Source organism: Ictalurus furcatus, chromosome 20, assembly GCF_023375685.1.
Source record: "Ictalurus furcatus strain D&B chromosome 20, Billie_1.0, whole genome shotgun sequence".
Lineage (NCBI taxonomy): Eukaryota > Metazoa > Chordata > Actinopteri > Siluriformes > Ictaluridae > Ictalurus > Ictalurus furcatus.
The window spans coordinates 17,186,505-17,199,892 of NC_071274.1; the positions used below are offsets into that span (position 1 = coordinate 17,186,505).

At 40.3% G+C, this 13,388-nt stretch overlaps 1 protein-coding gene across 2 annotated transcripts in view; it reads left to right on the top strand.

Annotated features, from left to right (window-relative positions):
• The window catches only part of ralbp1 (ralA binding protein 1), a 13,289-nt gene extending 847 nt beyond the window's left edge, over positions 1-12,442 (top strand). The window contains exons 2-10 of one of the 2 annotated variants that reach the window (XM_053651258.1): positions 248-583; positions 5,758-6,195; positions 6,977-7,326; positions 8,270-8,431; positions 8,843-8,974; positions 9,353-9,463; positions 9,682-9,803; positions 11,387-11,507; positions 11,672-12,442. In XM_053651258.1, the coding sequence (XP_053507233.1) occupies positions 334-583; positions 5,758-6,195; positions 6,977-7,326; positions 8,270-8,431; positions 8,843-8,974; positions 9,353-9,463; positions 9,682-9,803; positions 11,387-11,507; positions 11,672-12,004 (2,019 nt within the window). In that variant the 5' untranslated portion in view covers positions 248-333 and the 3' untranslated portion in view covers positions 12,005-12,442. Of the gene's footprint in view, positions 1-247; positions 584-5,189; positions 5,455-5,757; positions 6,196-6,976; positions 7,327-8,269; positions 8,432-8,842; positions 8,975-9,352; positions 9,464-9,681; positions 9,804-11,386; positions 11,508-11,671 lie in introns of those variants that run through there. The other variant, XM_053651259.1, reaches the window with a different exon arrangement.
• Positions 12,443-13,388: the final 946 nt, after the last annotated feature.

Sequence of the window (13,388 nt, forward strand, 5' to 3'; positions counted from 1 at the left end):
GTGACAATGGTGCTCTGTGATTGGTTGTTGGGAACAATGGTGGTCAGTGATTGGTCGTTGGGAACAATGGTGGTCAATGATTGGTCATTGGGAACAATGGTGGTCAATGATTGGTCATTGGGAACAATGGTGGTCAATGATTGGTCGTTGGGAACAATGGTGGACAGTGATTGGTCATTGGGAATAGTAAATATTATAGTTGAACTGAAATATTATAAGCATAAACTTGTTCAATTTATTTTTTCAGATAGTATGGAGAGGTGAGGTGTCATCAGAGTGTAACCGATAGCAGGGCAGCGTGCCGTGATCAGCCAATAGGAAAGCGGCAGTGCAATGACTGAGTGCTTCCTGCCACCCAATAACAGCCCTGCAGAGCAGCGGCGAGGTACGGAGCATCAGAGTGGTGTGCCTCGGACCCCCAGCTCAGAGGAAATCAGCCCGACTAAATTCCCAGGGTTGTACCGCACGGGTGAACCGTCACCGCCGCATGACGGACACCACCATGAGCCCCCCGACGCAGCCTCTGATGACGATAAGGAGCACAGCAAGAAGAAGAACAAGTTCAAGAAAAAGGAGAAACGCAGTAAGACTTTTCTTTCTCCGGTCTTTGCAGTTTTTCTTGTAGGTTGACATTTAAAAGTAGCCAAAATATTAGATATCACACACTTGCCTAAATAAAGCCTTTAGGATCTGTCTTTAGTCTGGGAAGGTGCATGTGGTGTACCTTTCATTAGCTTTTAGAATAAAAATTTAAAGGTATATCCGTGGTACATAAAATACCTTAAATTATTTTTAAAAAGTACATTATATTATCGTTTGCAGGTGAAAGATACATAGTAAAGATACAAATGATGTACCCTTGATGGTATCACTCCAGCAAAAGTCCTGCTCAGTACCTTTATTTGTGAGAGTGCAGAGTTACAGCTTAGCCTTACGAGTAATGGAGCTGTTTTTTTTGTTGTTTTTTAAAGCAATTTTTATTATGTATTTAATTATTTATTTGTGTATTTTTATTTATTTGATTAGTTTTAAATCTTTTGATGTTTTTTCATTTGAAATTGTGTTTAGTTTTAGTTGGGATTGTTAATTTTTATGTTTTTCGTTTTGTTTTATTAGATTTTTACATTTAAATATATTTTTGTGGATAGCTGCCGTGCATGTGCACATTTAAATCCCCCCCACCCCACCCCGATCTCCGCAACGCACAGGATGTTATGTGTAAGAGTTCACATCAAAACATTCCCTCAGAGCACTCACACATTTCCTGTCAGTTGCAATTTTCCACACCAAACTAGAGGTTATGTGACTGTTTGTATGGAAAAATGAAAACAGAAATGAATTCACAGCTGCATTTTATATTATTTCAGTTAGCCAGCTACCCCCACACAGCACTGTGCTAATGTTGTCAGCTGTGTGGCTAGCTTAGCTAATGTTGCCCCTTCAACAGCAGCTATTTACATTTTTGTTGCTCTCCAAGCTAGCTAAACTTACAGTGCTGTGAAAATATATCTGATTTCTTCTGTTTTTGTATACATCTCATACTAAATTGTTTCAACAAAATCTAAGATAAAACCAAGGCAACCTGAGTAAACATAAAATACAGTTTTTAAATGATAATGTTATACCAACTGGTCCTGTGTGGAAATGTATTTGCCCCCATAGTTACTAATTCCACAAATCTATGAAACTGCATTCATAATGGGGTTCAGCTAGACTAGACACAACCAGGCCTGATTACAGCAAACCCTGTTCAATCAAATCAACACTTAAATAGAACTTTTTCAACAGCATGAAGTTGGTTAAAAGGTCTTACCCAGTAATGCATTACGCCAAAGTGGAAAGAAATTCCAGAAATGATGAGAAAGAAGGTGATTGAAATACATCAGTCTGGGAAGGGTTACAAAGCTATTTCAAAGGCTCTGGGACTCCAAAGGACCACAGTGAGAGCCATTATCTCCAACTGGAAAAACTCGGCACAGTTGTGAACCTTCTCAGAAGTGGCCGACCTTCCAATATTCCTCCAAGAGCACAACAACTACTCATCCAAGAAGTCACAAAAGAAGGACAGCATCAAAGGACCTACAGGCCTCTCTTGCATCAATAAAGGTCACTGTTCATGACTCCACTGTCAGAAAGACTCTGGGCAAAAATGGCATCCATGGAAGAGTGGCAAGGTGAAAACCACTGATAACTCAGAACAACATTAAAGCTCGTCTGAATTTTGCCAAAACACCCCTTGATGATCCTCAAACTTTTTGTGAGAATGTTCTGTGGACTGATGAGTTGAAAGTGGAACTGTTTGGAAGACAGGAGTCCCTTTACATCTGCAGTAAACCAAACACAGAATTCCACAGAAAGAACATCATACCTATGGTCAAGCATGGTGGTGGAAGTGTGATGGTGTGGGGATGCTTTGCTGCTTCAGGGTCTGGGCAACTTGTAATAATTGAGGGAAACATGAATTCTGCTCTCTACCAGAAAATCCTAAAGGAGAATGTCCGGTCTTTTGTCCGTAAGTTGAAACTCAAGTGCAACTGGACCATGCAGCAAGACAGTGATCCAAAGCATAGGAGTAAGTCCACTTCTGAATGGCTAAAAAAAAGAAGCTAAATTTAAGTTTTGGAATTGCCTAGACAAATTCCTGACCTGTACCAATTGGGATGCTGTGGCGCTACCTTAAAAGGGCACTTTGTGCTTGAATACACTCCAATATAGCTGAACTAAAGCAGTTCTCCAAAGAAGACTGGGCCAAAATTCCTCCACAGTGCTATGAAAGACTGATCTCCAGTTATCTGAAGCTTCTTGTTTTTGTGCAGTTATTGCTGCTAAAGGTGGCACAACCAGATTTTAAGTTTAAGGGGGCAATTAGTTTTTCACATGGGTGATATGTGTTGGATCACTTAAAACTGTATTGTGTGTTTACTCAGGTTGCCTTTGTTTTATGTTGTATTTCATTTGGAGATCTAAAACTATTTTGTGTAAGATATACACAAAAACAGAAGAAATCAGGATGAGGCAAATACTTTTTCACAGCACTGTAGTTTAAGTATTGTATAATGTAAGGTAAACCAAACAGTGCAAGCTAGCTAAGATTAAGGTAACTATTCTATTGTTTAAACTAGTAGCCAAGTTTCTGAGGTAAGCTAGGGAAGTAGGAAATACTGTTCTTTCCCCGAGGTTTTCTTTCTTGTAATGTTTTCCTCTTAATCATTAAATTTCCGAAGAAAACGATGCACTTTCTACTTACATTTCCCAACACTACATCAGAACATTCCGTATAAAATCGTCACATTTTTGATAGCCATAATCTAAACTGTAATCAATGTGAGAACAAATAAGAAACCTAACTCTATCATTCTAAATTAATCTAAATGGTGTTTGTCATATTTGATATTTATTTAAGCAGTTTGTAATGGAGCAGTTTATTTAAGCAGTTTGTAATCGTAATGGATGGCTCTTAGCATGCAAATAGTTTGTATCATTAAAATGATCATGCTAGATAATGTTTGAAATATTGGATTTAGCTTTAGCTAATGTTTTCCCAAGTTCCTTGGTGAAAGGTGAATCATTTTCTGTTTGTACTGTATGGTTGTAATTTGAGGCTGTGAAATTTCTTTCTTTTTTTGTAACTCTTTCGTACTTTAACTTTCATACTTTAAGTAAATTTAAGAGTTTGTGCTTCTGCACTTTAACTCAAGTAAAGACTTTACTCCAACTTTTACCGAAGTATTTATTGGGAGGAATGTTTGCACTTTTGTACCTCAGATAGGTTGCTAGCAAGCTAGCTAACATTAGGATACCACTGTGGTAATTAAACCCATTAGTTATGTTTGCTAACCAATGAGTAAAAAGTAAGCTGTTAAATTTTTGTAAACCTGCAGCCAATTTTGCTAGCAAGCTTTTTAGCATTAGGCTGTTGTGTAAACCAGTGGTTTTCAAAGTGGGGGCTGCCAGGGGGCGCCCGGGGGGCCTCTACAATTTGGTGTGAAAAATAAATTCTCACTCTCAGACAAACACACACACAATCAATTCCTAATGTAATGTAAAGATGTAAGATGTAATTATTAATATAAAAGGGGGGGGTATATTCAGAAGTCTGTATTTTTAATGTGTTTTAAAGACATCTTGCAAAAGGGGGGCCTCGGTCAAATGTTAATGCCATTTGGGGGGCCTTACCCTGGAAAAGTTCGGGAACCCCTGGCGTAAACCATTAGCTCAAGGCTTCAAATGAGCTAGTTAAGATTAGGCTGTTATGTTAATCTACAGCCAATCTAGCAGGCTGGTTAACATTTATGATAGCAATTTTGGGATTAAGACCATTAGTTAGGTTAGTTAGTGTCTGTTACATTTTTGGAAATCTTTCATTTGCATACTAAATAATATTAGGTTATTGTGTTCACCAGTGTAGAAGGTTGTTAGAAATCTAGTGAGCAGGTAGCCAGGTTTTCTAGCAAGTGTTAGCCTTCACACTCAATCGTTGGTGGATAACATGCGAGAGAGGAACATAGGGTGGGAATTGGCTTCACGTGTCTCAGAGGAAGCATACGCTAGCCTGGTCCTTCTGTCTTTTTGTGGTTTAAAATGTCAATAATGATCACTTGTTTGATTTACAGTGGTGCTTGAAAGTTTTTTTTCAAGATCAGACATTGATAGGTCCCTGTTCTTTAAATAAAGCAGGGCTCTCACTCACACCTGATTGTCATCCCATTGATTGGAAACACCTGACTCTAATTTCACCTTCAACTTAACTGCTAATGCTAGAGGTTCACATACTTTTGCTGCTCACAGATTTGTAATATTGGATCATTTTCCTCAATAAATAAATGACCAAGTATAATATTTATCTCTCATTTCTTTAATTGGGTTCTCTCTGTCTACTTTTAGGACTGATGATGTTTTAGGTCATATTTATGCAGAGAGAGAGAAAATGCTAAAGGGTTCACAAACTTTCAAGCACCACTGTAGTGCTGCGTTTAATTTTGGAGCTGAACTTAAGTACCCCGATTAGCCAGTTAGCTTATTTATGCAGCTTGATGTAGTCAAGACTAGTCTGACTAGAACTAGACAGATTTGTCAGTACTGTCTAGTTTCCGTTCTGCTTTGCTCCATGTAATCAATTCTACAATTCACCAACCACTATCAGCTTCTGTAACTGTATACAATTAAAAACATTTGGCGTGTTCGAGTGTGTCCGATTTTACTCCGCAGCTCTGGAGAGAGTACACTGTTTCCCACCCACTGGCTATATTTAGCCAACCTATTACAGGGAAGCAGGAAGTGATGGATAGTTTAAGGACACACCCTGTCAGTCGCTGTCCTCTGTGGGTGTGTATTTGTGGCAGAGCAACATCTCTGCTTGACACCAAAGCTCTCTAAGGAGACAGGCTCATAAGTGCTGGCTGATGGGTTCTGATCGCTGTTATGAGTTCAGTTACTGAGAGTACACTCTGCAAAGTAGGTGTCATGGCTCCAAAGATGGAGTGCTAAATAGAGAACGGGTGCAGTAGTCTCACAGGGAATAGTACTAAATTGTGAGCTGACCTCATTTAAGGTTTTTTTTTTTTTTTTTTGGGTCATGGTTCACCTTGCGGAAGATTGGCTGGAGTAGAGAGAGGCGAGAGGAGGTGGCATGGGATGTTTCTCAAAGCTTTGTAATCTGCCTGATTGCTTATTATGGTGTCAGGTCTGTAGAGGAGAATGTGAGTTCTGACTCCATTTCTCATCCTTCGTTTACATTTCTTTCCTTCTGTTTTGTAGCTGAGGGCTACGCTGCCTTCCAGGAGGACAGCTCAGCTGACGAGGCCGAGAGCCCGTCCAAGATGAAGCGTTCCAAAGGCATCCACGTGTTCAAGAAGCCCAGCTTCTCCAAGAAGAAGGAGAAGGACTTTAAAGTGAAGGAAAAAGGCCCCAAAGAGGAGAAGGCCAAGGACAAGAAGTCCAAGGACTTGACAGCGGCCGACGTGGTCAAGCAATGGAAGGAGAAGAAGAAGAAGAAAAAGCCCAGCACCGCAGAACCGGAGCCTGTCGCTGTGGAGACACCAGCCACAGTCAGACCCATTTTCGGTGCGCCGTTAGCTGAAGCAGTGAGGAGGACGGCACTGTACGACGGAATCCAGCTGCCTGCCATTTTCCGCGAGTGCATTGATTACATCGAGAGCTACGGCATGAAGTGCGAAGGCATCTACCGTGTCTCTGGTAAGCTGTTGCCTTAACCTGCATCTACACTTACGTAAACGTACGAAGCGACAAGCAGACTTTCGTTCCTTATACCGTTGAGGACATAAGTTTAAAAATATCTTTTAATAAAAATAATAAGAGGGATCATAAAAATTGCATGACGTTGTTTTTATTTAGTTCTGCCCTGAATACGCTATTTCATATAACAGATGTTTACATATAGTTCAAAAGTTTACACACGCTTGATTATTAATACTGTTTGTCGTTACCTGGATGATCAACGACTGTGTTTATGTTTTGTGATCGTTGTTCATGAATCCTTGTTTGTCCTGAGCAGTTAAACAGCCCACTGTTCTTCAGAAAAATCCTCCAGGTCCTTCATATTCTTTGCTTTTCCAGCATATTCTGCATATTTGACCCCTTTCTAACAGCGGCTATATGATTTAAAGATCCATCTTTTCACACTGAGGACAACTCAGAGGGACACAACTATTACAAAAGGTGCAAACATTCACTGATACTCAAGAAGGTAACAAGATACATTAAGAGCCAGGGGGATGTAAACTTTTGAATGGGATTCTAGGGAAGATAGCGTGATAAGCAAGAGAGAGCTTGTGTAGCTAGCTAGTGTCAGCTCATGTACTATGTTCATTTTAAGCAATGTCTGTTTTTGATTGTGAGATTTATAACTTAATGTTTACTGTTGTTCCAGTTTGACATAGAAATCAACAAAGTAAGCAAAGACGTATCTTTAAGGAGCAGGAGAACTTGACCCTTTTCTCTCTCTGTGTCTGTGCAGGAATGAAGTCGAAGGTGGATGAGCTGAAGGCGGCGTACGACCGGGAGGAGTGCCCGTGCTTGGAGGAGTACGAGCCACACACTGTGGCCAGCCTAATGAAGCAGTACCTGCGCGAGCTGCCCGACAACCTCCTGGGCCGAGATCTGGCATCGCGATTTGAGGATGCATGCGGCCGCTCAAGCGAGGCAGAAAAACTGCACGAGTTCCAGCGGCTGCTCACCGAGGTTCCTGAAGGAAGCAGGCTCCTCTTGTCATGGCTCATCACTCACATGGACCACGTGATCGCCCGGGAGGCAGACACCAAGATGAACATCCAGAACATCTCCATTGTGCTCAATCCCACTGTGCAGGTGAGATTTAAAAATCATTTTAAAGTCTCGCTTTTTCATTAAAGCATATTATACACTTATAAAAATCGCATTGTTTTGAAGATGGCTTAGTGGTTAGCATGTTTGCCTCACACCTCCAGGGTTGGGGGTTTGCATGTTTTCCCCGTACTTCGGGGTACTCCGGTTTCTTCCCCCAGTCCAGAGACATGCACTGTAGGCTGATTGACATTTCCAAATTGTCCGTAGTGTATGAATGTGTGCGACTGTGCCCTGGGATGGTTTGGCACCCTATCAAGGATGTCCCCTGCCTCATGCCCCGAGTTCCTTGGGACAGGTTCCAGGCGACCCTATGTAGGATAAGCAGTATTAAAAATGGATGGATGGATTTTGAAGATACCTTGTGAGTTTGGCTATGCAATAGATCTGGCTCCCCCCCCGATCATTTCAGACGTTGGTTTATATGTATATTACAGCAGAGCTTGGCTATGTTTACTTAAAAGGCAACTCACAAGGCTTATGAGTTTTAAACACAGGGGTGTGGGCAGATTTTTCTTTGCTGGATTTTTTAGGACCATTTCCTGCTACCGTAAAACTAAAGCTGTTTATAAATAATGGCACACTGTTTGTATGTTGCATCCTGGCGATGCTAGTTTTACTCCTGAATCCAAACTTATCTACACTCGTATGATGTCATTAAATATCTGGTGGGGGGGATCCCCATCTCAGCATTGTGTTATTATAGTAAAACATCTTGTTAAAACAACTTACTTAGAAAGTTTTCCAGCATGTGAAACAAAGGGCTTTGTGGTTTCTCCATAACTTCATTAGGACATGCGGCTATTGGTGGGGGGATATTTGCATGTTTTGCATCATGTTGGTTTACACCTTAAATACTACACCTTACTACTGCCAAACAGCTAGAATGATCTAGATGGCTGAAATCTCTCCTTCCTTCTGTTTACAGATAGGGAACCGAGTGCTCTATGTCTTCTTCACCCACGTGCGTGAGCTTTTCGGGGACGTGGTCCTGAAACCGGTGGTGCATCCTCTGCGCTGGTCCAACGTAGCTACCATGCCAACTTTACCCGACACCCAGGAGAGCATTAAGGAGGAGATCCGGAGACAGGTACAGCTATAAAGAAGCTAAATCGTACAGCATACAGAGCCTTTATGCGGCCCTTTATTTTTTCCATAAACTTATTGTACGGTATACCGTACTCTTGAAACTTGTCGTAGTGTTTAGGATGAAAACTTTTAGGCTTGCCTGACCAGCAAAGGGAAGTAGAGTTTATTTTTGACGCATTTGCATATTTTATATAAGGAAGTTGCGAAATGGTTATGGGGGGAAGAACTTGTACATCACGGGGAAATGCGTAATACACAAATGAGGTTCGATGTTTCAGTTGTGTCTTTGCTTGACTTGCGATGGAAAACAAATGAGAAGGTGTGATATAATGGCTGTTTGAGGGTTAAAAAAGCAATGTTTGTATTGTGTGTTTATATATATGTATATATGGTTGTTTTTTTTCTTCTGCAGGAGTTCCTGCTGAACCGCCTGCACCGAGACTTGCAGGCTGGGATAAAGGACCTGTCTAAAGAGGAGCGCCTGTGGGAGGTACAGCGTATCCTCACCGCTCTCAAACGCAAACTGCGTGAGGCCAAGAGACAGGCAAGGGCTCTCACACGTACTCACACACACACCGCATGACACTCTGAACGTTCCTACCAGTGATGCAGGTTAATCAGCATCCAGAACACCATACTAGAAGACTTAAAATCATTTCTAAAACAAAGATTTCAACAGAACACATGTATTACATAAATAAATATAAATTTCAATTATTCAGTATTAAACAAAATATCCTGATAGTAATAGTAAGTTGCCCTTGTTCTCATTTACTTCCATTTTCAAATACTAGGACAGAGGCTACACATTCTGAAAGTCCAACAAAGACATTGGCATTTTGTCTCCTTTTTCTTTCACCTTTTTTTTTTTAAATTTGATTTATGAGGATGTCTCTTTTGGTACACACACGCACACACACAGGAGTGTGAGAGTAAGATAGCACAAGAGATCGCCAGCCTGTCTAAAGAAGATGTGTCCAAAGAGGAGATGTCTGAGAATGAAGAGGAGGTCCTTAACATCCTCCTGGCTCAGGTGAGACCAAATCTGCTGGATTCAGAGAAACTCAGGATAGATTTCGTCAGTTTTCTGGAACGAATGGGTATAGGTTATAGATGTCCCGTTGAGCCAGGGCATCTCATTTGCTTTTATACCACAGTGTACAGTGCTGTTATATTTCCAGAACATAAAGGTGAAATGTGCTGGAGTAAAATGTGTCAAATGTATGTCTCGGGCTCCTCTGCTTCCTGTAGGAGAACGAGATCCTGACCGAGCAGGAGGAGCTGATCGCTTTGGAGCAGGTCCTGCGCAGGCAGATCGCCACGGAGAAGGAGGAGATCGAACGACTGCGTGCTGAGATTGCTGACATACAGAGGTCAGAGTTAACAGGGCAGATATTATTATGAGTCTTCAGTGCCTGCAATTTACTGTTAATCACACTGACTATGTTTACACGCACGCCAAATTCCGTTTATATTCGGGCTGCAGCCATATTCCGAATACGATGTTTATATGCGTACAGGCATCGGAATATTCCTGCATACATGGTTGTTGTAAGTATGCCCGAGTTGCCATTCCTAAATACCTAGCCTACAGCTAAGCATCTGTTAGCACCCACAATTCCTTGCAGACTGAGCATGCGCATATGTCTTCTTTCAGTGTGTTTACATGCAACAAATTTCCGATTAAAACGGGCACATTCCAGGGATGGGAATCAGGATTTTGGGAATCAGAATATTGTCCTGATCTGAATCGGGAAATCGGATCGTGGCGTTTATACGACTCGATACTAATTATAAGATTTCCATATTCCGATTAATATCGGAATATTGATCTGCATGGAAACGTAGTCACTGTCGGTATTATAGTATGAAATGTGTGCTGGAAAACTGGGGGATTCGAAACATCAAATCAATGTGAAAATCAAGGTTTTAAACACATCACGGTTTAAACTTCTCCGAATTGATGGATATAATGTCAGCTTTTTTGAAAAACCTCAGCATCTGAAAACCAGATGAATATATCAAGGCTTTTTTGATATTTCACCAAGTGAAAAGAAACATCAGAAAATCTTGACATTTAGAACGTTTATTGAAAGCTTTTATTTAAAGGTGTATTTGGTAGGATTTGGAATCTGGAGGTTATAAGGTAAACCACAAAAAACACTGCAGCGATTTGTTTTCTTATTGACCCCACCCCACCTTCCACGCCCATGTACACAAAGCTCCGCCTCCCAGAATCTACAGTGACAGAGTTGATCCACATTCGTTTGGCAGCTAGCTTGCTAAGTATCCATCATCTTATTCTATATTAATATTAGCAATAAACACGCACAATATCGCCACACCAAAGATCTTCTTTACTGCTGCCGTCCAGGCATGTTAGCAGATTTTTGTTTATTTATTTATTTATTTTTTAAAATCTAATGATTGAATTGGCTATCCAGGAGGAATGTAGCTAATTCTGTCCAACTTCATGAGCAGCAGGTTTTGTTTCTTTTGGCATCTTTACGCTCCATCTTCTTTTTTGCGCATCACGTTGCCCCACATCAATATTATCTCGCTACCTTGGCTGTTTAGCGCTGGATTTCTCCATATTTCCGTTTCTATGCAGTGAAATGAGGGTACGGTAACCAGTGGAAGTGTGGCAATAACATGACTGACAAGAGGGATGTAAACGTAAACAAAAAGTTCAGTACTAAGCTTTCCCTCAGGTATATGATGTACTTACTTTGAAAACATTTATTTGTTGAATAAATGTCGTCCCTTTGCCCCAGATATTCCCATGTTTTTGTAATGGTAAGGAAAAAAATATCGACCATGTGCATTTTTAATGTTATGTGGTGCTTTTTAGGGCAAGTACTTTAGATTTAGTTCGAATTAAATTGTTGGGAAACGCTGACCTAACCATTATGTCTTTCTCTTACACACATGCACACACACACGCTTGCACACACAGCCGGCAGCAGGGCCGAAGTGAGACAGAAGAGTACTCCTCAGACAGCGAGAGTGAGAGCGAGGACGAGGAGGAGCTGCAGATTATTCTGGAAGATCTACAGAAGCAGAATGAGGAGCTGGAGGTGAGAGAAAGATGGAGATGATGAGAGAAGGAAGTAAAAATGGAGCCCACAAAAGGAATAATTATTATAATGATTAAAACATTATATCAGTTATATTATGCATTATTATTATTATTATTATTATTATTATTACTCAGTAGTTGAAGTCCTTTGTGGTTTTGCAGAACAAGAACACTCATCTGAACCAGGCCATCCACGAGGAGCAAGAGGCCATTTTGGAGCTCCGTGTTCAGCTCCGCCTCCTTCAGAGCCAAAAGCTGCAGCAGGAGCACACAGCTCCTCCCACAGTGGAGCAGGCCCCACCCACACAGCCCAGCCCAGAGGAGCGATCCAGAGCCGATGAGACGATCAAACGCAACGTCCCCGTAGCCATGGCAACCCCAGGCGATGCAAACGTCGCTGCTTCAACAGCTACAGCCAATGGGAAGCCGGGAAAGGAAGTTTTAAAAGCTTCACCTAGTAAAACATACACTGTTAATCAAAATCCACCAATGTAGATCAAATACATGATTGGCATCTGTTGTATTGTGGCCAGTGAGGTGGTGATTTAAAGCTCAGCGCATGCAATCGCTCACAGGTTTGAACACTCCGGACCACAGTTAGGAAGATGTGGTAAAAAGATGAAAAAATGGGTGAAGGTGAAGGGATTAAACCACAGTGGGTGTGGAAGAGGTGTCATTACTTATTTTTTTTTTTTTTTTTTTTTTTTTTTTTAAGTGGTGTCGTAAACTAAATTAAAATATATCTCAATTAAATGATATCTACAATCAAAAAGAGCTTTGGTTAGGATTTCATTTTCAAACCCAGGCAATACTGATTCCCAGGAAAATACTGATTTCTGTTATTCTTTAAATAATTTTGGGAAAGTATTAATATTAATGAGCTACATGCTAGAAAATGGTTCAAATTTATTTCATAAAGGGGATGAAAAATTATTGGTCTCTTCATTTCGTGACAGATTTTTTCTTTTTTCTTTTTTTTGGGTCCAGGCCTAGGATTAAGATTGAAGAACTCCTCCAGGTTATTTCTGAAGGGGGAGGGGGTGTGTGTGTGCGTGCGTGCGTGCGAAAATCACTGTACTTTACAACCGGGCCGAAGTTTTACACTGAAGAAATAAACCAGATCAGTCGAAGAAGTTCAGACGCTCTTATTTTATATATTTACATTATTTAAATATCTGTTTTTTGATTATAATATAGTGTTCATGCTAAACCGAAATAAAGTTGCAGAACTTTGAATGTACAGTACATTAACATCTGGTAATAAACAGCTGATGGTCACATTGTCAACATGTTATTAACACTTTTACTTTGTGTTTAAAATGTTGACCTAATCAAAATTGTTGCCAGTAGTTAGCTCTACAAGGGTTTATTATTATTATTATTATTATTATTATTATGACTAAGTTGTCTTTCTAATTGATTATTTGTGATTGTTTTGGGGAAGTAATGACTCCAAATGTATAATGTCTGTTCCACAGGAACATAGAGAATGTTGTCCAAATGATACTTCCATTACACGCTATATATAGTCTGTGTTTCCTCTTTGCGTATTTTTTTTAAATCTTTTTTTTCCTCATGTTATCAGAACGAGGAAGTTCTCTTGAATTTATAAGTACTTTTTCAGTCGTGGTTCTAATATGACCTTTTGCAAAGATGAAGCTCTTGTATGTTCTCACCATCAAAATAGTTGTTCATGTTCTTAATATGGCTTTTGTCTTTCCTAGCAGATGGATGCTACAAACTATAATAAATATTATGTCTGAAGAAAGCATTCCAGTAATTGCAATGTAAATATCATGACTGTACTGGGTGAAGGGTTATTATATTAACATAACAAGAAAACAAGCATTACTGCAGAGACAATTGAGAACCAGTCAGA